The 22,515-nt window shown below is 43.6% G+C and overlaps 1 protein-coding gene across 1 annotated transcript in view; it reads left to right on the top strand.

The window, feature by feature from the left end:
- The first annotated feature begins 375 nt into the window (after nucleotides 1–375).
- ADAMTS18 (ADAM metallopeptidase with thrombospondin type 1 motif 18) overlaps nucleotides 376–22,515 on the top strand; it is a 140,373-nt gene continuing 118,233 nt past the window's right edge. The window contains exon 1 of the mRNA XM_061134047.1: nucleotides 376–504. Coding sequence (XP_060990030.1) covers nucleotides 398–504 — 107 coding nt within the window. The 5' untranslated portion in view covers nucleotides 376–397. The remainder of the gene's footprint in view (nucleotides 505–22,515) is intronic.

Here is a 22,515-nt window from a genome sequence, read left to right as displayed (position 1 = left end):
TGGAGCTAATTGTCAAGATCACAAAATTCTCCGTGTCATGAGCTGCTCTGAGTGATATATCGTCTAGGTGCATGGCAGTGGAGACAAATATCTTTCAGCTGTGCACTGCTCACTGCCAGCCTGTGGGAAAGGGGCCCCCGGGGCATCCTGGGCTCGGGTGCTGACAGCCAAACCTTTCCCATTGCAGATTACGTCTTTGTCACGCCAGTAGAAGTGGACTCTGGCGGGTCATATATTTCCCACGACATTTTGCACAACGGCAGGAAAAAGCGGTCGGCGCAGAGTGCCAGCAGCTCGCTGCATTACCGATTTTCAGCATTTGGACAGGAACTACACTTAGAACTTAAGCCCTCGGCGATCTTGAGCAGTCACTTTATTGTCCAGGTACTTGGGAAAGATGGTGCCTCAGAGACTCGGGAACCCGCGGTGCCGAGATGTTTCTATCAGGGATTTATCAGAAACGACAGCTCGTCCTCCGTGGCGGTGTCTACGTGCGCCGGCTTGGTAAGCACCCCCGCCTCCCTCTCGCCCGTGTTTTGTGTAATTGGAATGAACAGACGTCTGTAATACCGGGCTCTTGCAGCCAGCTCTACATATTCACACTGTCAGCTCTGATACGTAGAATCTTCTCAGCTGAATTAATCTAAGCTGCTCCCAGAAAAAGAAAATCTAAGAGAACTTCAATTACCATTTAAGAAGGTTCTTTTGGTGTTTATTGGTCTGGGCCTCTTCCTTCTCCATGTTTGAGACGATCCCTGAGGAAATTAATTTGATGGATGCCATTCGCTTTGGAAAGTCTTGAGAGACCAGGCTTTATATAAATCTAACAAGCTGCGTGCCTCTACAGTGCTCTGACACAGGGGAAACTGTTATTTAATGCAGGAGTACATTCACAGCCCTGAGCAGCCTGACCTTCCCTGTGGAAGGGAGGCCTCTTGTTTTCTTTCCACTAATCCCTTAGTGTTGTCCTGCTCAAGTAAGACATCCTTTTAGAATGTGATGTGGTGTGTTTGGGGGCTGGTGGGGGGACATGTGACATCCAGGAGGGAAGGGCATTTAAAAGCATTCGGGACAAGCGTTATTGCCTTCTGTGTAGTCCTCACTGTTGAGCCTTGAGACTGCAATATTAGTATAAGCGATTCTTGTCTCAGGATTCAGGCATCTGTGCTCCAGTAAATGGCCATCTGGGTTGATGCCATCTTGTGTTGCGGTTGGGAAGTGTCGGTAACTGACAGAATAGTGTGTGTGTGTGTGTGTGTGTGTGTGTGTGTAGACACACAGTGGTCTCGCTCTGGTGTGGCTAGAAGAAGGGAAACGGGAGGAAAGCTCAATTCAGGATGTAGTTAATAATATACATGATACACTCTGACCGAGCAAGAGGGTGGGGCTTAGGCGCTGGTGAATGAGGACTTCCATATTCTTGGCTAGCTGAAACTTTATTACATAACTTTTTTCCCCCATGTTGTGGCTTGACACATAACTAAAAGGGTTCATCGAATCAGAGTTACAATGTTTTGGTATGGTCTTTATAGAGTGAAGCAAAGATTTAAAAGTTCTCAACTAAGCTGCATCTGTTTAAATGAACAACATGGCTTACTGGTGACCTACACATTCTACCCTGCTTACACACACACAGGGAGCGCCCACACCCATGAATATATCTCGTGTTGGCTGGTTTGTTGCTTTGGTGGTGATGAGTCTCCTGATCTTTTGGGAGCATCCTCCTCTCTTCCATTTCAGTATCCTGACATCTTCAGAAGGAGGTTAGGCCCTCCATCACAGTGGCTTAAACCACCCCATTGCACATAACCCAGTGGTTGGGAGCAGTCTGTCCAAGGTCATCTTCACACTAGCCCTTACTAGAAGGACCTTGGGCAAGCTACGAACCTCCCTGTGTCTTAGCATCTTTATCTCTGCAGTGGGAATAGCATGAAGGTTTACACTGCAGGCCTGTGGGGGTGACGTGACTTCCTACATGCACAGAGCTACAGCAGTTCTCGGAAGGCACTTAGTCTCCTCACGTTGGATGAGCTCAGGGTTCCACCGTCTATGAGTGATAGGAAATCTGACCCTGATCATCTGATCCCATATTCATAGATGCTGGGCTATTTCTCCTAAGAAGGAGATTCACTTTAGAACAGGGAACAAAGAGCTACTTCATATGTAGAATGAGGCAGGCTACACAGTTTCATCTCTGGGATGGAAGTGAAAGAAGTCATTGGCAACCACATCTGCCTGTGTATAAGGCCAATATACAGTTTTTCTCTGCATGCCAGTCTGATTTTGTTTGTTTTTATGTTTTCAATTTGATTTTTATTTTATATTGGACAATAGTTTGATTTACCAATGTTGTGTTAGTTTCAGGTGTATAGCAAAGTGATTGAGTTTATATATATATATATATATATATATATATATATATATATATATATATATACACACACACACACACACACACACACACATATACATATACACACACATTCTTTTTCAGATTTTTTCCCATATGAGTTATCACAGAATATTGAGTAGAGTTGCCTGTGTTATACAGTAGGTCCTTTTTGATTGCCTATTTTATGCATGGAAGTGTATATATGTTAATCACAAACTCCTAATCTTTACCACTGCACCACCTGGGAAGCCCATACATTTTTTCCTTTGCATACCAATCTGATTTTTGTTTGTTTTTATTTTTTAATTCAATTTTTATGTGTTCAGTTCAGTCACTCAGTCGTCTCCAACTCTTTGCAACCCCATGGACTGCAGCACTCCGGGCTTCCCTGTCCATCACCAACTCCCGGAGCTTGCTCAGACTCATGTTCATCGAGTCAGTGATGCCATCCAACCATCTGATCCTCTGTTGTCCCCTTGGACTATAATTTGATTTTCAATGTTGTATTTCAGGTGTACAGAAAAGTGATTGAGTTATATGTATATGTGTAATCCATTCTTTTTCAGATTTCTTTCCCATATAGGTTATTACAGAATATTGAGTAGAGTTGCCCGTGTTATACAGTAGGTCCTTGTTGATTATCTGTTTTATACATAGTAGTATATACATGTTAATCTCAAACTCCCAATTTTTCCCCGTCCCTCCCCCCCTACCTTTCCACTGTGGTAATCATAAATTTGTTTTCCAAGTCTGTGAGTCTTGGAAATAAGTTTGTTTGTATCATTTTAGACTCCACATTATAAGTGATATCATATGACATTTGCCTTTCTCTTTCTGACTTCACTTAATATGCTCATCTCTAGGCCCATCCATGTTGCTGCAAGGGGCATTATTTCACTCTTTTTTTATAAGGCCAGTATAAGTTGAAACCATGGACTTCACAGTCTGTTTCTGTTTTTCAACAAACCAGCCACATATACTTAGTTAACTTTACTTCTCTGGGCCTCGGTTTCCTTTCCTGAACCACGTGAAGTGATTTCTAAGACTCCTGCCATCTCTCGGCATCCGAGTCTAATTATCAGTTGGTTTACCCCATCAGGGCCCGCTAGGTATGGGGTGGGGAAGGTATCAAGCCTCTCTCTCTTGCGTCACACACCTCCCCACGTCCCCGCCAAGAACTGTAAGATATAAACCCATACAGCCATCCTTAATCAAGCAAAAAGAAAAATAACACAGGGAAGAGGATCAAACCCCAAGTGAAAAAGCTGAGACACTGCTCGGTATTAATTCTTGTAACTTCTATTGTAGTATATATACAGAAAAGTGCAAAAATCATGGTGTACAGCCTAATGAATTTTCACAAAGTTTGCATCCCTGTAACCAACAGCCAGATCAAATAGGACATTACCAGTGCCTGGAAAGACCATCCCCCATCCCTCATCCCCTTCCAGTCACTGCCCACCAGAAGTAACCGCTCTCCTAATTTGTAACATAGCTTGATTTTATCTATTTAAAAAAATCTTACTTGAGAGAGGGTCATGCAATATTCCTCTGTATGGATGTTCTGTGTTGTTTCTAATTGTTAGTGGTTGTTGAAATTGTTTCCAGTTAGGGGCTGTTGTGAGAAGTACTACCAAACATTCTTGTCTCTGCCTTTTGGTAAGCTTACAGGCACATTCTGTTTGAAATAGTGAAGACTGAAGTTTCCGGGTCATAGGGTAAAATGTATATGTTCTCCTTTGCTAGATTCTGCCAAACAGCTTTTCAGAGTGGTTGAACTAATTGACGCCGCCATCAGCAGTGTGTGAGAGTTCCAGTTGCTTCAGACCCTTATCAACACTTGCTGTTATCTCTCTTCTCCGTTTTAGCCACTCCCATTGATGGATGTGAAGCAGTACCACATTATGGGTTTCATTTGAATCGTTCTGGTGGTTAATGAAGTTGAATCCTTTCTTGTGCCTACTGGCCACTTCTATACCCTCTTTTATGCTCTATTAATATATCATATATGGACAAGCAATGGTATATAAGTGTCTCTGTTATCTGAAAGTAGAGTCTTCCTATGAAGCCTTCTGTGAGCCAAAATGACAAAAGCAAAGAAGCAGTTACCTTAGGACACATCTTGGCAGTGAGTGCGCAGAATAAACTGGCGTGGAGCACAACAGCTCACAGACGCAGCTCAGAGCTTCAGTAGCTTGATGCACAGGTGCTGAGGGCAGTTCCCGGAGGGGGTTTGGTGGTGCTACTTCCCCTGCTGGGGGTGAGTGCTGCCTCTGTAAGGGCTCACTGGAAAACCCAGAGATGAACACTCATCGCCATTTTTGCGCTGGGTTTTTTTGTTTTTTAACGTCTTTTGTAAAAGCAAAGTGGTGTAAAGCAAGCTTTTGAAAGTGGGGCATTTCTGCAAGTGTCTTCAGCCCAAATTGTGGTGCTTTTCCCTTTCTTTGTGAATAGAAGCAAGAATTCTGAGCAAAAGCACCTTTGCCGACTTATCTTTGATAGCATGGCTATGTGCTTCTAACGGTGCACTGATCTGCATATGAAACACTATTGAGGGGCAATAGTGAGCACTGGAAGATGACTTGAGGCTCCAACTGAGGAATCACTAAGGAGACAGAGAGATGAAATGTCTGAAATGTCTACATCAGAGTTTCACCAAGAGTGAGGCTGGACAACTGGCAACAGAATGACTTTCAAGGTGCTGGCAACTTCCTAGTATGCATCAGTGTGTATTAAAAAAGTAAGAAGTCACCTTTAGATAACAGAATACTGACAGGAAGGCTAACCATTATCTTGATGGCTAGGGAAATCCCGGGAGTGGCTTAGAAAGGGTGGAAGGGTTAGAGTGTGTGTGTGTGTGCATGTGTGTGTGTGTGTGTACGCACGCACTTGCTCAGTCCTGTCCAACTCTTGTGTGACCCCATGGACCCCACGAGGCTCCTCTGTCCGTGGAATTTTCCCGGCAAGAATACTGGAGTGGAATGCCATTTCCTCCTCCAGGGGATCTTCCCAACTCAAGGATTGAACTTGCATTGGCAGGAGGATTCTTTACTACTGAGCCACCAGGGAAGCCCAAAGATTTTAACAGTGAAATATATATGAATATATATGCATGTATACCTACTCCAGTTAGGATTTCTCAAGCAGGGGATTTAATAATTCACAATTAAATTCTGTTCAAAATATTCTCTTAAAATGTACCTGCCCTGCATGATAGTGAGTGAAGTCACTCAGTCATGTCAGACTCTTTGAGATCCCATGGATTGTAGCCTACCAGGTTCCTCCATCCATGGAATTCTCCAGACACAAGTACTGGAGTGGGCTGCCATTCCCCCATGATAGATCTCATTTTATTCAGAAGTAGGCAGTTTGTTGTTCAGTTGCTGTCACGTCCAGCTCTTTGTGACCTCATGAACTGCAGCACACCAGGCCCCCCTGTCCTTCACTATCTCCCAGAGCTTGCTCAGACTCATATCCATTGAGTCCATGATGCCATCTAAACATCTCATCCTCTGTTGCCCCCTTCTCCTTTTGCCTTCATTCTTTCCCAGCATCAGGGTCTTTTCCAATGAGTCGGCTGTTTGCATTAAGTGGCCAAAGTATTGGAGCTTCAGCATCAGTCCTTCCAATGAATATTCAGGGTTGATTTCCTTTAGGGTTGACTGGTTTAATCTCTTGCTGTCCAAGAGACTGTCAAGAGTCTTCTCCAGCACCACAGTTTGAAAGTATCAATTCTTATTTACTTGGATTAACCCATCAAACAGGAGTTGCAAACTTCTATTTGTGAATCCTGCCTACCATTATTTCTGGAGATGGTGGTTTTTAAATTTTGAATTTCAGCAGGATCTAACTCTCTCCAGCCTGCCACTGCCCCCTACACCTGGTGGCTCTACAGCCTGTGAACATTATCTAAGTTTGCAAAACTGTGTCCCAGAATCTCAGGGTTGCAGACGGACTGGATCTAATCACTCTCTGACATGTGCATACTTTGCACTATACCCAGCTTCCCCTGAGTACCACTTAGATGAAATGCTTATCATATCCAGGAAGCCCATGCATTGTCAGGAGACCCTTCATCTTAATGTTGAACTACATTCAAGCTACCTTCTTATGACTTTCATCTGTGTTTCTCGATTTTGTTTTCTGGGATGGTAGGAGAAACCTGTCTTCCTGCATATGAGGAGATCTAAGATATGGATCTGCTCCCAAAAGTGGAACTTTTTTGCTCTTTTTTCAGGAGGACAATAATTTTCAGAGTGTGATCAGCTACATTAGCTTCACTTGCGTGCCTGTGTGCTCAGTTGTGTCTGACTCTTTGCGACCCCATGGACTGTAGCCCACCAGCTTCTTCTGTCCATGGACTTTCCCAGGCAAGAATGCTGGAGTGAGTTGCCATTTCCTCCTCCAGGGGATCTTCCCAACCCAGGACTTGAACCCATGTCTTCTGCCTCTCTTGTATTGCCGGTAGATTCTTTACCACTAAGCCACCAGGGAAGCCCCAGCTTCACTTGAGGTATTAAAAATTTCAATGTCTTTACGTACAACAGAAGGTCAATGAGGCTGGGCCCAGGAATATGTTTTTTAATTCTCCAAATGATTCTAATACATACTAACATGAGAGAAAGTTTGGATTAAGACATTGAACACTGTAAGCAAATTGTTTTTACATCTGCTGTTGGCCTGACAGAGTGAGCCTGTTTCTGAAACTTAGTAGAAGTGTCATATTTGGAGAACTGACTGGAAAGATACATTGAAAGATTATGTCATTCAATTATTGACGAACTTCTGTTATGTCAGGCACTGTTGGGAGCACAGGGTGGAGAAAGCTACAAGCAAAGGGAATGCTGTGGGAACTTCCCTGATGGTCCAGTGGTTAAGACTCCTTGCTTCCCCTGCAGGGGTCATGGGTTTGAGAACTGAGATCCTGCATGCCCCAGGCGGAAGAAAGGTAGATGCTATATTCTGCTTCATAGCAAGAAATGGAGTGGAGATGTGAGACCCAGAAATTGCTATTTTATTTTGAATTAAGCTGTGATTCAACAGAGCCCTGGAACAAATGGTTCGTGGAGTGTGGTTTTAGATTAGCATGTTACAACTCAGAAATGCCGTATGTTATAGATTTTGCTTAACTCTGTTTAAAAGTTTCCCCAACTAATTTGATCGTGGAACCTGTTTTTCAGGGAACCTCTCTTCATAGTCTAGTAGACTTCTCTGGTAACTCGATGGTAAAGAATGTGCCTGTAATGCAGGAGACACTGGGTCAGGGAGACCCCCTGGAGAAGGGAATGGCAACCGACTCCAGTATTATTGCCTGGAGAAGTCCATGGATGGAGGAGCCTGGCTGGTTATAGCCCATGGGGTCACAAAAAGTCAGGCAGGACTAAGCAACTAACACTCAGTGGCAAGAAAATCACCAAAGCAATGATTCCTAAAAGAGATACTATAATATTATGTATTGATTTCCGACTCTTAAGAGGTGTTGAGGCATAAAAGGGTTTAATGACCCCATGAGTGGTTTCATGGCCATACATTCCCATAAGGTTCGGGAAACTTTAATTAAGCAGATGTCCTTGCTCTCATACATTTCTCACCTTTAATGTGCTCACATGCATGGTGCAGCTCCAAGAGGTCAAATTTTGATGAACTTGATGACTTCCCTGCCCACCTCCCCTTTAAGCTACACTTCCATCAACAACTTGCCAGGGTTTCAGGCTTCACCATGGAAGAGGAATCATTGGGTCTAAGATGATTTGCCCTTGAATAGTACCTGATGAATCCAGTTACTATGTCTTCCAGTTGGGAAAATGCACCTCTTGGTTGAGAAGTCTGGAGACTCAGCTCCATTCACAACATGAAGGTCCAGGGAAGAGGCATGCAAAGATGCTACCTACCTGTGTTGCATTTCCACCCAGATCTATCGTTTACCTCTGATTAATCACCTCCGCTGCGGACCTGGCTGGCAAGAATGGTAGAGGGCTATGCAGTTCCTCTGGCGTCTTCTATCCAGTCTCAGATTAGGCTCTAGCCTCGGCATCACATCAGGGGCTCCGAGTGGAGTGGGTACCACGGGGTCCCTCCAGCCCTGGTTCCAATTTCGTCACTTGGTTTTCATTTCTTGCTGCTTTGTCCCTAGCCATTAAACCGTAAGTGGCGTTTCTCCTCCATGGCTGGCTGCCCTCTCATCCCCATTGTCTCTTTCCTGGTGGTGGTCTTTTTGGACTATGACTGAAGGGACCATTCTTTGGAGAGCCTGGGTCCCTGCAAGGAGCTTTGGAAGCAATTGGATTTCAATGGGGACACTTTGATCTCGCTCTTTTTCAGAAGTATTTTATGACTCAGCTCCGCTGTTGAGTTGCTGTTGCTGGTCGCCGGCTGCCCGGTAGTCTTTAGAAAACTGATTTTCATTCATCAAAGGGCTGAAGTTAAATGACCTTAGTCCAGACAGGCAGAAAGAAAGCAGAGACTCTTTTGCTTTAGGAGGCCTCGTTAAACAGCAGAGGTTTGCTGCCTGACACACACCCCCTTGGAACTTTTCAGTCACTTGAGAGCATCACGTGAAATTAAGGATTAGACTGGGTTCTGTTTACAAGTTTTTGAACACAGGCTGACCCAAGTCAGAGATGTTTTCTTAGATTTTGACTTGTTTCATCAATGGTAAAAAGATTTTTTTTTTTTTTTTTTTTTTTGCCTCTTTTCTATAGGCCCTCTTCAGGCATGGCTTGTGAAGATGATAATTTGCTCAGAACAACACTTTTTGCAAAATGCCAGCCAGTCTCCTTTTTTTAATTGCCAAGGTTCTTGCCAGAGAGCAGGATCCCCAGGCTGATCTGAAGGGTGCTCTCATGGGAAGGCAAAAGGCTGATCCTTCCTCCCTGTGTGCTCAGCCTATTAAAGCATGTCTGCTGAGCATCAGTCTCCCAAGCACCAGAACTGTGAATCTTGGGTGCTGTGCCTCAGTTTTCTCATCTGTAAAGTGGGTAGTGGTGACTGTTTTTCTCTCTCTCTCTCAGGATTGTGATGATCTGTGATGAATTCCTTCCTCAGTTACTCTTCTTTTAGTTGTTGCTTGCTTTTTTAATTGAGTTGTAGTTGGTGTACAGTGGGCTTCCCTTTGGTTTAGATGGTGACGACTCAGCCTGCAATGCGAGAGATGTGGGTTCGATCCCTGGGTCAGGAAGATCCCCTGGAGAAGGGAGAGGCAACCCACTCCAGTATTCTTGCCTGGGAAATCCTATGGACAGAGGAGACTGGTGGGGTACAGTTCTTGGGGCTGCAAATGAGTCGGACATGACTTAGAGACTAAACACCACAGACTACCACGACAAACAACCACAGACAGAGCGGCTTAATAAAGTTTGGATGGTGGAAATCTGAGATCAAGGTGTCAACGGGGTTGATTTTTCTTGAGGCCTCTGTCCTTGACTTGTTGATGGCTGTCTTCTCCCTTTGTCTTCATGGGAGACTGGCAGGCTACAGTCTGTGGGGTCCCAGAGAGTCAGACACAACTGCGCAAATAACACACGCACACTGGTAAATGATATTAGAAAGTTACAGGTGTGTAACATAGTGATTCACAATTTTAAAAGGCTGTATGGCTCCATTCCCTCTGTTGTGCAATATATCCTTGCAGCTACTTTTATACGTAAGCGCTTGTACCTCTCACGCCCCTTCCCCATTATTGCCCTCCCCCACCACTGATAACTACAGCTTGTTTTCTATATCTGTGAGCCTGCTTCTTTTTTGATATTCACTAGTTTTTTGTATTTTTCAGATTCCCCGTGTGATATCATAGAGTATTTGTCTTTCTTTGTCTTTCTTCACTAGGCATAATACCCTCTAAGTTCATCCATGTTGCTACAAGTAGCAAACTTTCATTCTTTTTGAAAAGCATTCCATTGTGTGTTTATATGTGTGTATGTGTGTACACACACATACACACACGCTCATCTTCTTTATCCAGTCGTCATTTTGGACACTTAGACTGCTTCCACATCTTGGCAGTTGTAAATAGTGCTACTGTAAACATTGGGTTGCATGTATCTTTTTGCATTAGCGTTTTTGTTTCTTTCAGATATAGACCCAGGAGTAGAATTGCTGGGTCACATGGTAGTTCCTTGATGATTCTTGACTTTGGTCTAGGAGAGGATCTAGGAAGGAAATGGTCATTGAAACTCCTGGCCTGGAGCCTTTTCAGGCTCCTTAGGACAGGAAATGAGCCCTTGGGTGTTGGCAGTCATACTGGTGAGAATCTTGGGGATTTTATGGGGGAAGGTAGCCACCACTTGATCAGTGATGTAGACATAAAATCAGAAAATGAGAGGAAGATAAAGAATCAAAGAGGAAGGAGCTGAGAAATCAATAAAGACTGGGATCAAGGCATATATGATAAACCAGGGCAGTGGGGAATGGCTTTGAGCTCTGACTTTGAAACCCCAGTGATAGCCTTTTCTATGTGACCCAGGTCAAATTATTTACCCTCTCTGGGCTTAATTTTTCACTGGCAAAATGAGGATAATGGTAGTTCCTTCCTCAGGGGGTTATGGATGCTTAATCAAAAGAAATAATGCTCTGTGTACAATGCTAGAAAGAGTGCCTGGCACATAGTAATAACATGGGTAGTGGTGATAATATATCAAGTAGAAAATTGGTATTATTAGTAGCAGAGTTGGCTAATGCCAGTCCTCCTGACCACCCACAGGTAAGGAACTTTTAGCCTAGATAATAACAACAGTTTATATTGATTGAGCACATATCGAATTTTTAAAAACTGGAGCCATAGAGTAGAAGATTCAGCTAAGACGCAGACCGGGATCTTTATGATATTTAACTATCAGCTGGCATATTGCTATTCAAAGTCTAAAGTAACAGTTTACTTCATATACTTCAGAAAGACCTGGGCACTTCAGGAGAGAAAAAAAAAATCCTACATATATTTATGCTGCACCTCTGAAAATTCAGTAGGTTCTGGGTAGAGCCTGAGTGTCCACTTAAATAAAAGCAAGAAAAGCCTCACAAATTGTTCCAGGGGGCACTGGGGACTGTAAATCGTTATCCTAAAGGAGTCTGCAAAGAAGCTTGCCTGCGGGAAATGGAAGACTAGCGGGACATCCTCTGGGAATTGTTTCTGCTCTTGGAATGCATCACACCTTCCAAGTGTGGTCATTGGTGCTCTGTCTAGCGTGAGCCTGTGTGTGCTCTTGAGGGGGCAGGCAGGGGTCGCTGGGATGAATCCAAATTACAGATGGTTCTTGTTTCTATATCATAGAAGCAAGATACAAAACCAAGTACAAAAGCTCCATCTTGAACTCAGTTAGGCATAAGGAAATGCATGTTTTTGGCTCTGGAGCAGTCTTTCTCATTCCCCCTCCTGTCTGTCTCTCCATTTCTCTGTCTGCCTGTTTCTACCCCCTCGCCCCTTCCGCCCTCTGCGACCCCCTTCCTCCGCCCGCCTCTTGCCCTCCCCACCTTGCACTGGAATGACTAGCTTCCAGCAAGGCTGGACCCAAGCTGCCAAATCCATCATCACCGTCCTCCTTCTGTCAGTCTTTCGGCTCTTTCTCCTCCTGCTTGTTGTACGTATGTGCAGGACCCCCGAATTCCAGACGTGACTCAAATGCTGCCCTGGGGGCCTGGTGTTGCGCGTGACTTGCAGGGACTCCGCGGTTGTAACTGACATCATGCGTGGGAACGAGCGGGTGGGGCTCTGGGCTTTATTTGCTCTCGCACCTGTCCGGTAGCCTCAGAGGGCCCCACTCAAACCCTGTGTCCAAGCAAGACTAAATCAGATTTTGTATTATATATTGGCATGTGAATTAGTGGATAGAAGGCGGTCTGGGCTGCATAGCAAGCCAAGGGCTTCACAATTACCTGTCAGTTTGAAGCTCTTTTTGAAACCAGAGTTGATTCTTTCTGTTGTGTGTGGCCTTAAGATATACATACGTTGTGTTAGTCCATACTTTTTCTGAAGTTTTGTTTTTTTTTTTGATGAAGGAGTGCCTAAAAATAATGTGTGTCTTGAAGTTTCTTCCTTGTCATTCTTTTAATTACTGTATATTTCATCACACCATTATAATTAATATGTTTGTTTCTAGTTTGTTTGCTGTTGCTGAAAACGTATGTATGTGTATGGGTCTTCTTAGTTGTATGCAATTCTATATTTTATGAGAGAGACAGACAGACCCACCTTGTGAAAAGCTGGGATGCCAAACACAGGCAGGATTTTATCTATGGCCAGAGATGAACTTGCTGATATTGACATTACCCACCCAATACCACTCTCACCTTGGTTGTGTAACATGCAGGGTTACTGAGAACTCATTTCATTTTGTCTTCCACGAGCCTGAGACAGTCACTTAGAAAACCAGTTCTCTCCAGCAGAGCATGCATGCTGGTAAAACAGCATGGTTTCCCACCGTCATCAGTAAACAGTTTAAGAGAAAATGGTACTGATTAATTCCTGAAGTCCAAGTATAAACAGGACTAATGGTAACAGTGCAGATGAAGGCTCTCAGGACCCAAAATATTTGCCTGGACTTCCTGCACATCTCTGTCCACAAACCCAGGAGCTCCTCCTCTATGAGATCAAGTCTTTCCCGTGGAAGTCGGTTCCCACGGTTTTCCTATCCAATTATAGGGCCGCGTTCACTCAAATACCATAATGCAAGTCTGGTGAGCGTGTTCTGTCTGGACGACATGCTCACCTCTCCTGAAGGGATGCCTTTGATGTATGGGAGGATTTCAAGTTCAGCTGAATTCTTTTGATTGCTTATTCATGCCACTGAGCTTTGGAATATCTTATCTGCCCTTATTACCACCGCAAGTCAAGGGGGCATGCTTTCCAGTATAAATTATAAAGTGCACATCACTAATTTACTAGAAGTCAGCTATGCGCACACCCTTCTTTAGAACCGGCACTTGAAAGGGATTGAGATAAGCTCGTCAAAGGAGATTATCTCTCTGATTTACCGAGTTCTCCCACAGCACCCTGCCTTGCAGTGTCTGTAGGTTCATTCTGCAGCTTCACAATTCAACCCCCTTTTGTATTTACTCTGTCACTTGCAGGAGGCGAATGAAGAGTTACCCCAGGTGAATTTCTCTGTGGATGACTAAGGCACACAGTTTTTATTTCCCCCCTCGATTGTCGAGTTTAGATCTATTTTAGGCAGCACAGAGATGCAGCCAAAAGAAAATATTGCTGAAATGCATTCTCACTCTTCAAATACGCTAATGTATTTCCCTAAGGCTTAGTCTTATCTGGGGGTTTTACAGTCATTGTTTTCCAGTAAAAGGCATTGAAGTAAGATGAATTCCGATCCCTTTAAAAGAAAGCAAATTTGTGTGAAGCAAATGCTAATTTCTGTTTAATGGTGTATATTTAACACTATCATTAAAATAATATCAAGATCAATGAGTCTTAGCATATAGAGCTTTAAAAACTACAAATGCCTAGATCCAACTGAAAGCAGAATGGCTGCAAATGGGGGCCAGATACCTATGTTTTTAAAATACTCCCCAGTTTTTCAAAGACTCCCTAGTTGATTCTAATGTGCAGTTAAATTTGAGGACCCCTGCTCTAGATAAATGTCCCCAGAGGCTTTAGAGATGCTATCACCTTAGAAATGCTTTGTGCAGTAAAGAAGGCAGGATGGTATGTTAAAATGCATGGGATTTGAGAAGTTTATCTCTTTCACTTAAGAGTTAATGTGATCTTGGTGAAATTATCCTTTGTAAATACACTGTATTTTGAAATAGTTTTAGATTCACAAACAGTTGCAAAGATAATAGAGAGTTCCCATGTATCCTTCACCCAACTTTGGGACATCATCAAATTATCTGAGAATCTAGTTTCTTTGTCTGTAAATCAGAGGTGAAAAAAACAACAGCTTCAAAGTGAAACTGTACACCTCAGGTTCAGACTTGAACCCAGGGTTTGGGACTTGAACCCCCTGTCTTTTCATTAAGGTCGTACACCTGGCCTTAGGACTTAATGAAGCTTGGGTTCTTTCTCTCATCGCAGAAAGAATTCAGTGAGAGACAAAGTGATCGATAAGAAGTGGATTTATTTAGAGAGATACCTCATAGACAAAATGTAGGGCATCTCAAAAGGTGAGAGCGGCCCTGGGAGACACACACCCCACAGACAGCGTGTGGGCCATCGCAGAAGGCGAGAGGCCCGGAGATACAGAGCAGTTAGTATTTATGAGTTGGGTAAGTTCATAGGCTAATGAGTGGGAGGATTGTTCCAACTGTCTGGAGAAAGGGGCAGAGACTTCCCTTAAGCAGTTGGGTCCGTGCTCACTCTTTGGTCTTTTATGGTTGGCCTGGGAGCTGTCATGGCGCTGGTGGGTGTCTTGTTTAGCTTGCGCTAGTATATTACAGCTGAGCCCATAATGAGGCTCAGGCTCGGCTGGAAGTCGAATCTTTCGCCATCTTGGCCCTTGCTGGTTCTAACCAGGCTATGTTGTACCCTCAAGGGCTGTGTCATTCTTGTAGAGATTGTTCCCTGCCCCCCTTTAGTCCCATTTCAAAAGAGTTACTGTAAGAATTAAATGAGATAATGATAAAATGTAAAACCTGCTGGAGATAGACTTCTAAGTGGGCCCCCAAGCCTCCCAGCCCCTGCTGTGTGCACACCCTCCAGTGATTTGCTCACTGGTGCTAATTTAGGTGCTGCTGGGAGGAGATTTTGCAGATGTAATGAAGGCATCAAATCACTTGACCTTACAATGGGGATATTGTCCAGGTAGGTGTGAGCTATCTTATGATCACCCAGAGTCAGGAAAGTCAGAGCGCATCATAGCTAGAGGGATTTCACACGTGAAAAATTCTCCATGGCTGGTTTTGGAGGCAGAGGGGACCATGTGGCGTCTAGCTGATGACCAGCCAGGAAACGAGGCTTCAGTCGTACAAATAGAAGGGACTGAATGCTGCCAACCACCTGAATGAACTTGAAAGTGGACTGTTTCCCAGAGAAAGGAACGCAGCCTGGCTCAGGCAGGAGCCCTGAACCTAGAACCCAGTCATACTGTGCCCAGACTTCTGACTTGCAGAACTGTGAGCTAATAAATTGGGATTATTCTTAAGCTGCTAAATATGTGGTAATTTCTTCTAGAGCAGTAAAAAAGAAAAGAAAAACAAAGGCAGAGAATGTCTAGAGGGCTTCCTTTGCAGCTGGTGTGAACACGTGGTGAGTCCCTTCCCGCTGCAGAATCTGGGCGTCTGAGATTATCCATTAGCTCCTTATGGAGCGGGTGGGATAGTGGGGTTGAGGAGAAGCAGCAAGTGTCCTTCGATATTCACTGTTGACAGTTGTGCAGTAAATTGTGATATTTAGCCCAGGGCTTCAGGGCACCACTGACGGTGTGGATGGACTCCTGGGGCTGACTGCAGGGGTGGGGAGGGGGCGGTTCAGGGCATTGTAGGGTTCTCAGCAGTATCCCAGGCCTCTACCCCGAGATGTTGGTAGTACCCCACTGGTTGTGTGCAAGACTGTTTCCAGACATGGCCAGGTATTCCCTGGGGACACCAGGGAGACCCAATGATACGAAACTATCACAAACTGGCCTCTTTAACAGAATGCACTTATGTAAGTCTATTTTTTTTTCAGGGTATACTTGTTAATCTCAGTGCCATAAAGAATAACAATGTTAGGTACTTCACCCACTTTGGAGGAATTTAGCTAGGGAGACCAATATAAATGGTATATGGGGGCTGGGAAGTGAATTGACTGGAGGCAGAAAAACTGTCTGGAAACACATTTAAAAATGTGTATTTCCTTTTGAATTTCACAGAATGCCAGCCTACTCTGCTGAAAATAGCTGGACCTCTGTTGGCACAAAGATATCTTTATAAGAATATTGACTCTTGCATTCTGAGGGAACCTACCCATGAAGGATGTAGGTTAGAAATGTGGATTCTGTTTCTGAATTTGCAGCTGAGCTTAGACAGAAGTTAAATATCCTGCGTGTTCTCTTGATCTATAGGGTTGGGGGCAGTGGGCAGTTCTGGGGATGAAGTGGGAATGTTCTCTGTGTTTTGTGATTGTGCCTTCAACCATGATGCTGGGAAAGATTGAGGGCAAGAGGAGAAGGGGCAACAGGGGATGAGATGGTTGAATGGCATCGCCGACTCAATGGACCAGAGTTTCAGCAAACTCCAGGAGATGGTGAAGGACAGGGAAGCCTAGACTGCTGCAGTTCATGGGGTTGCAAAGAGCTGGACATGACTTAGTGACTGAGCAACAACATTCAATCTATGAAACTTGTAAAGATACATTTGATCTTTCTATCACCTGCACGGAATCGGGTGATTTATTATTCATTAATTTCTTAGTACTTGGAGAGGCAAGGTACTTGGGGAAATATGGAGCTCTTTTTTTAAAATTAATTAATTAATTTTAATTGGAGGATAATAACTTTACAATATTGTGGTGGTTTTTTGCCATATTCCATACATTAAAAGCAACACAGATGTAAAGACCAGACTTTTGGACTATGTGGTAGAAGGTAAGGGTGGGATGATTTGAGAAAATAGCATTGAAACATGTATATTATCATATGTAAAATAGATGACCAGTGCAAGTTTGATGCATGAAGCAGGGGACTCAAAGCCAGTGCTCTGGAGCTCTGTCTTAATTGGAATGCTAGGTAAGGAGCCTAAGTTTCTCATACACATATATTTACCAGCTTACCTGATCATTGAGTCTATTTCTGTCATCCCTTCTTTGAATAGATGCTTCATCTAACAGTGAATAGTCCAGTGGTCCTATATAATTTACAACATTCTTTAAATTACTCAGTCTCTTTATAAATATACCAGGTAAGCAAAGTCCAGGTCACTTTGGGGCCCATATTCTTAGCCCTCAGTAATGAATTGCTAGTATTTCTTCTCTCTCTGTATTCTAGTATTTCTTCTTTCCCTCTATTCCCTCCTCTTTTCCACCCATCTACCCATCCTTCTGACCCAAAACATTTATTCCAATGAATGTTTTGTGTGCCTAAGTCCTATCGTAGATTATGAAAATACAAAAATGATAATGTAGATCTTTAATCCTAGAATATTCTGTTGTCAGCGTGGGGAGGATTGGTGGCAGGGATATATAGACACATAAGGACAGGGTAACAAAGTTAATGTAATTGCTAAGGTGTGTTTAAAGAACCATGAGAGCACAAATAAGGTAAGACTTCTTTTTCTTTTAGAGGATAGTTGCTTTACAATGCTGTGTCAGTTTCTGCTGCATGGCACAGTGAATCAGTCACACATATACACGTATTTCCTCTTCCTTGCATTTCCTTCCCATTTAGATCAGCACAGAACATTGAGTAGAGTTCCCTGTGCTATACGGTCGGTTCTCATTAGTTATCTGTCTTATACTCGGTAGCATAGTGTATCTCTTGATTTCCTACTTTTGCATTCCAGTACCCTATAATGAAAAGGACATCTTTTTTGGGTGTTAGGTCTAGAAGGTCTTGTAGGCTTTCATAGGAAATCAAGAAATACCTGGAGTAACAGAAAAATTGGCCTTGGAGTACGGAATGAAGCAGAGCAAAGGCTAATAGAGTTCTGCCAAGAGAACACACTGGTCATAGCAAACACCCTCTTCCAACAACACAAGAGGTGACTCTACACATGGACATCACCAGATGGTCAACACCGAAATCAGATTGATTATATTCTTTGCAGCCAAAGATGGAGAAGCTCTATACAGTCAGCAAAAACAAGACCAGGAGCTGACTGTGGCTCGGATCATGAACTCCTTATTGCCAAATTCAGACTTAAATTGAAGAAAGGAGGGGAAACCACTAGACCATTCAGGTATGACCTAAATCAAATCCCTTATGATTATACAGTGGAAGCAACAAATAGATTCAAGGAATTATATCTGATAGACAGAGTGCCTGAAGAACTATGGATGGAGGTTCGTGACATTGTACAGGAGGCAGTGATCAATAAAATCCCCAAGAAAAAGAAATGCAAAAAGGCAAAATGGCTGTCTGAGGAGGCCTTACAAATAGCTGTGAAAAGAAGAGAAATAAAAGGGAAAGGAGAAAAGGAAAGATATACCCATTTGAATGCAGAGTTCCAAACAATACCAAGGAGAGAGAAAAAAGCCTTCCTCAGTGATCAGTGCAAAGAAATCGAGGAAAACAATAGAATGGGAAAGACTAGAGATCTCTTCAAGAAAATTAGAGATACCAAGAACATTTTATGCAGATGGGCTCAATAAAGGACAGAAGTGACGTGCACCTAACAGAAGCAGAAGATATTAAGAAGAGGTGGCAAGAATACACAGAAGAACTATACAAAAAAGATCTTCATGACTGAGATAATCACAATGGTGTGATCACTCACCTAGAGCCAGACATCCTGATATGCAAAGTCAACTAGGACTTAGGAAGCATCACTATGAACAAAGCTAGTGAAGGTGATGAAATTCCAGTTAGGCTATTTCAAATCCTAAAAGATGATGCTGTGAAAGTGCTGCACTCAATATGCCAGCAAATTTGGAAAATTCAGCAGTGGCCACAAGACTGAAAAAGGTCAGTTTTCATTCCAATCCCAAAGAAAGGCAATGCCAAAGACAGCTCAAACTACCGCACAATTGCACTTATCTCACATGCTAGCAAAGTAATGCTCAAAATTCTCCAAGCCAGACTTAACAGTATTTGAACCATGAACAGATGTTCAAGCTGGATTTAGAAAAGGCAGAGGAACTAGAGATCAAATTGCCAGCATCTGCTGGATCATCAAAATAGTGAGAGTTCCAGAAAAACTTCTGCTTTATTGACTATGCCAAATCTTTGACTGTGTGGATCACAACAAACTGTGGAAAATTCTCAAAGAGATTGGAATACCAGACCACCTGACCTGCCTCCTGAGAATTCTGTATGCAGGTCAAGAAGCAACAGTTAGAACTGAACGTGGAACAACAGACTGGTTCCAAATCGGGAAAGGAGTACATCAAGGCTGTATGTTGTCACCCTGCTTATTTAACTTATATGCAGAGTACATCATGAGAAATGCTGTACTGGATGAAGCACAAGCTTCAGAATCAAGATTTCTGGGAGAAATCAATAACCTCAGATATACAGATGACACCACACTTAATGGCAGAAAGCGAAGAAGAACTAAAGAGCCTCCTGATGAAAGTGAAAGAGGAGAGTGAAAAAGTTGGCTTAAAACTCAACATTCAGAAAACTAAGATCATGGCATCTGGTCCCATCACCTCATGGGAAATAGATGGGGAAACAATGGAAACAGTGACAGACTTTATTTTAGGGGGCTCCATAATTACTGCAGATGGTGACTGCAACCATGAAATTAAAAGACCCTTGCTCATTAGAAGAAAAGTTATGACCAACCTAGACAGCATATTAAAAAGCAGAGACATCCCTTTGCCAACAGAGGTCCGTCTAGTCAAAGCTGTGGTTTTTCGGTAGTCATATATGGATGTGAGAATTGGACTATAAAGAAAGCTGAGCACCAAATAATTGATTGTTTTGAACTGTGGTGTTGGAGAAGACTCTTGAGAGTTCCTTGGACAGCAAGAAGATCCAACCAGTCCATCCTAAGGGAAATCAGTCTTGAATGTTCATTGGAAGGATTGATGCTGAAGCTGAAACTCCAATACTTTGGCCACCTCATGTGAGGAACGGGCTCATTGGAAAAGACCCTGATGCTGGGAGGGATTGAAGGCGGGAGGAGAAGGGGACAGAGGATGAGATGGTTGCATGGCATCACTGACTCGATGGACATGAGTTTGAGTAAGCTCCGGAAGTTGGTGATGGACAGGGAGGCCTGACGTGCTGCAGTTCATGGGGTCGCAGAGTCGGGCACGACTGAGCGACTGGAGAGAACTGGACTGATCATACTGTATATATGTCGGTTCCAGTCTCCCAATTCTTTTCACCCCTTTCCCTCTCCCCCTTGGTAACCATACATTTGATCTCTACGTCTGTGTGTCTATTTCCACTTTGCAAATAATATCAGTTCGGTTCAGTCACTCAGTCATGTCTGACTCTTTGCAACCCCATGGACTGCAGCACGCCAGGCTTCCCTGTCTATCACCAACTCCCGGAGCTTGCTCAAACTCATATCCCTCGAGTCAGTGATGCCATCCAACCATCTCATCTTTTGTCATCCCCTTCTTCTCCTGCCCCCAATCCCTCCCAGCATCAGGGTCTTTTCCAAATAAGATAATCTATACCATTCTTCTAGACTCCACACATAAGTGTTAATATATCATATTTTTCTCTTTCTGACTTACTTCACTCCGTGTGACAGTCTCTAGGTCCCTCCATGTCTCTACAAAGGACCCAGTTTTGTTCCTTTGTATGTCTGAGTAGTATTCCATTGTATATATGTACCACGTCTTTTTTATCCATTCCTCTGTTGATGGACATTTAGGTTGCTTCCAGGTTCCAGCTATTATAAATAGTGCTGCAATGAACACTGGGGCGGGGGGGGGGGTGTCTTTTTGAATTATGGTTTTCTCTGGGTGTATGCCCAGGAGTGGGATGAGACTGGTTTTTAGTGCGATGGGCAAGCTATTTAAATGACCCCACTAGTTTGTGAGGATATGTAAACACTGGTGATCTTATACATATGTCCATGTAAGTGTCATTGCCTACAGGTCAATTCAGGACCCAATTCCAGCCTCTTCTTATCACCTTCATTGTCACCAGCATTACCTGAGCCGCTGTCCTCTGAATTCCTGCAGCAGCTTCCATCCTGCTGATGCTCTTTTAACTCGTATTCCTAGAAGCTGTTTTTCTCAAGTAGCCAGGTGATTTCACCTTCCTTTTCCCCACCAGCTAATGGCTTTCCGTGACCCATGGGATGTAATCCAGATGTCTTACCGTGGTCTGCAAGGCCCTGTGTAGTCTGGCACCCTTGGCCTGAGGCCCAGTCTCTTCTCCCATCGTCGGTTCCACCCCAGCCCTTCTGATGTCCAGGGCCTTTCAGCATTCCCACAGGCCCCCCTCCTGCGCGGCACTGTGTATGTTCTCCACCCAGACGCTCACCCAGTTGCTTTTACCACTTCCTGGCACTTCAGTTCTCTGTGCAGAGGTCATTATTGCAGAAAGCTCTTCCCTGACACCCCATCACGAGCCTTCCCCTGACCTTGCTTTAGTTTCATTCCTCCTCTCTATCACTACCTGACTGATTTGTTTATTACCTTGCATTTCTGCCTTCCTGTCTTAAATCTGCGTTCCGGAAGCCTGCAGCTTCAACTCTGCTGCTGCACGGTGTGTCTCCAGTGGCTGGAATAGTCTCTGGCAAATACTAGACACTCGGTGACCACTCACTGCATGAATGTGTGTACTTAATATCCTGGTGATTTAGAAAGAGATACAGCATTTCCATGTTTGACATACATCATGAATTAGTATTATTCATGTGTGCGTTCATTGATAATACTCGTAAGTTATATATCTTTTTATCCTTTATATATCAGATTAGAGATATAGATATAGAAAACAGCACTGGCCATCTATACTTTTTTTATCTGCCCAGCATCCCTTTCCCCAGTCTTTTGGTAAGAACATTGAAGTTTTCCTTGGGGACGAACCTTCCTTACCTGCACCTTGGAATTGGATGGAGGTGACTTTGTTTTCCAGTCAGAACATCAGCTGTGCTTGACTGCAGTGATTGGCTCAGGGACATCTAACAGCATCAGAGCCAATAAAGTTAATTCTGGGACACCTGGGATAGCAAAGAGAATGACCTCTAACTCTGGAGTAGCAGCCGTCTTGTCACCTAGAATAAGGTCATCACAGCCTTGATCTCCCATTATTCCTGAAATGAAAGTTTATTGGCCTTTTCATGAGCCATAACTCCCCACCCCCGCCCCCCTTTTTTTTCCCAGTTAATCTAATTTAACTTTTCTTACTTTGAAATGAAAGTCCTAACCACAACAGGGATGAACAAATTCTGGACACTTTCTATGAAGAGTTCATAGACTCCCAGAGAAAACAAGTTTAAGGCAACCAGGCATTCAGCGTGAAGTAGCTGACAGGTCAGGGCATTGGGTGGCTTGCCTACACACTCTGTGATCAGCGTTCATTGTGTGCGGTGCCCACTGCAGAGTCTGACTGTCTCTAGAGTTGTCAATATTTGTTCCT

The sequence above is a fragment of the Dama dama genome, chromosome 4, assembly GCF_033118175.1.
Source record: "Dama dama isolate Ldn47 chromosome 4, ASM3311817v1, whole genome shotgun sequence".
Lineage (NCBI taxonomy): Eukaryota > Metazoa > Chordata > Mammalia > Artiodactyla > Cervidae > Dama > Dama dama.
The sequence above is the reverse complement of the archived record's forward strand: the minus strand, read 5'-3'. Positions and strand labels throughout refer to the sequence as shown.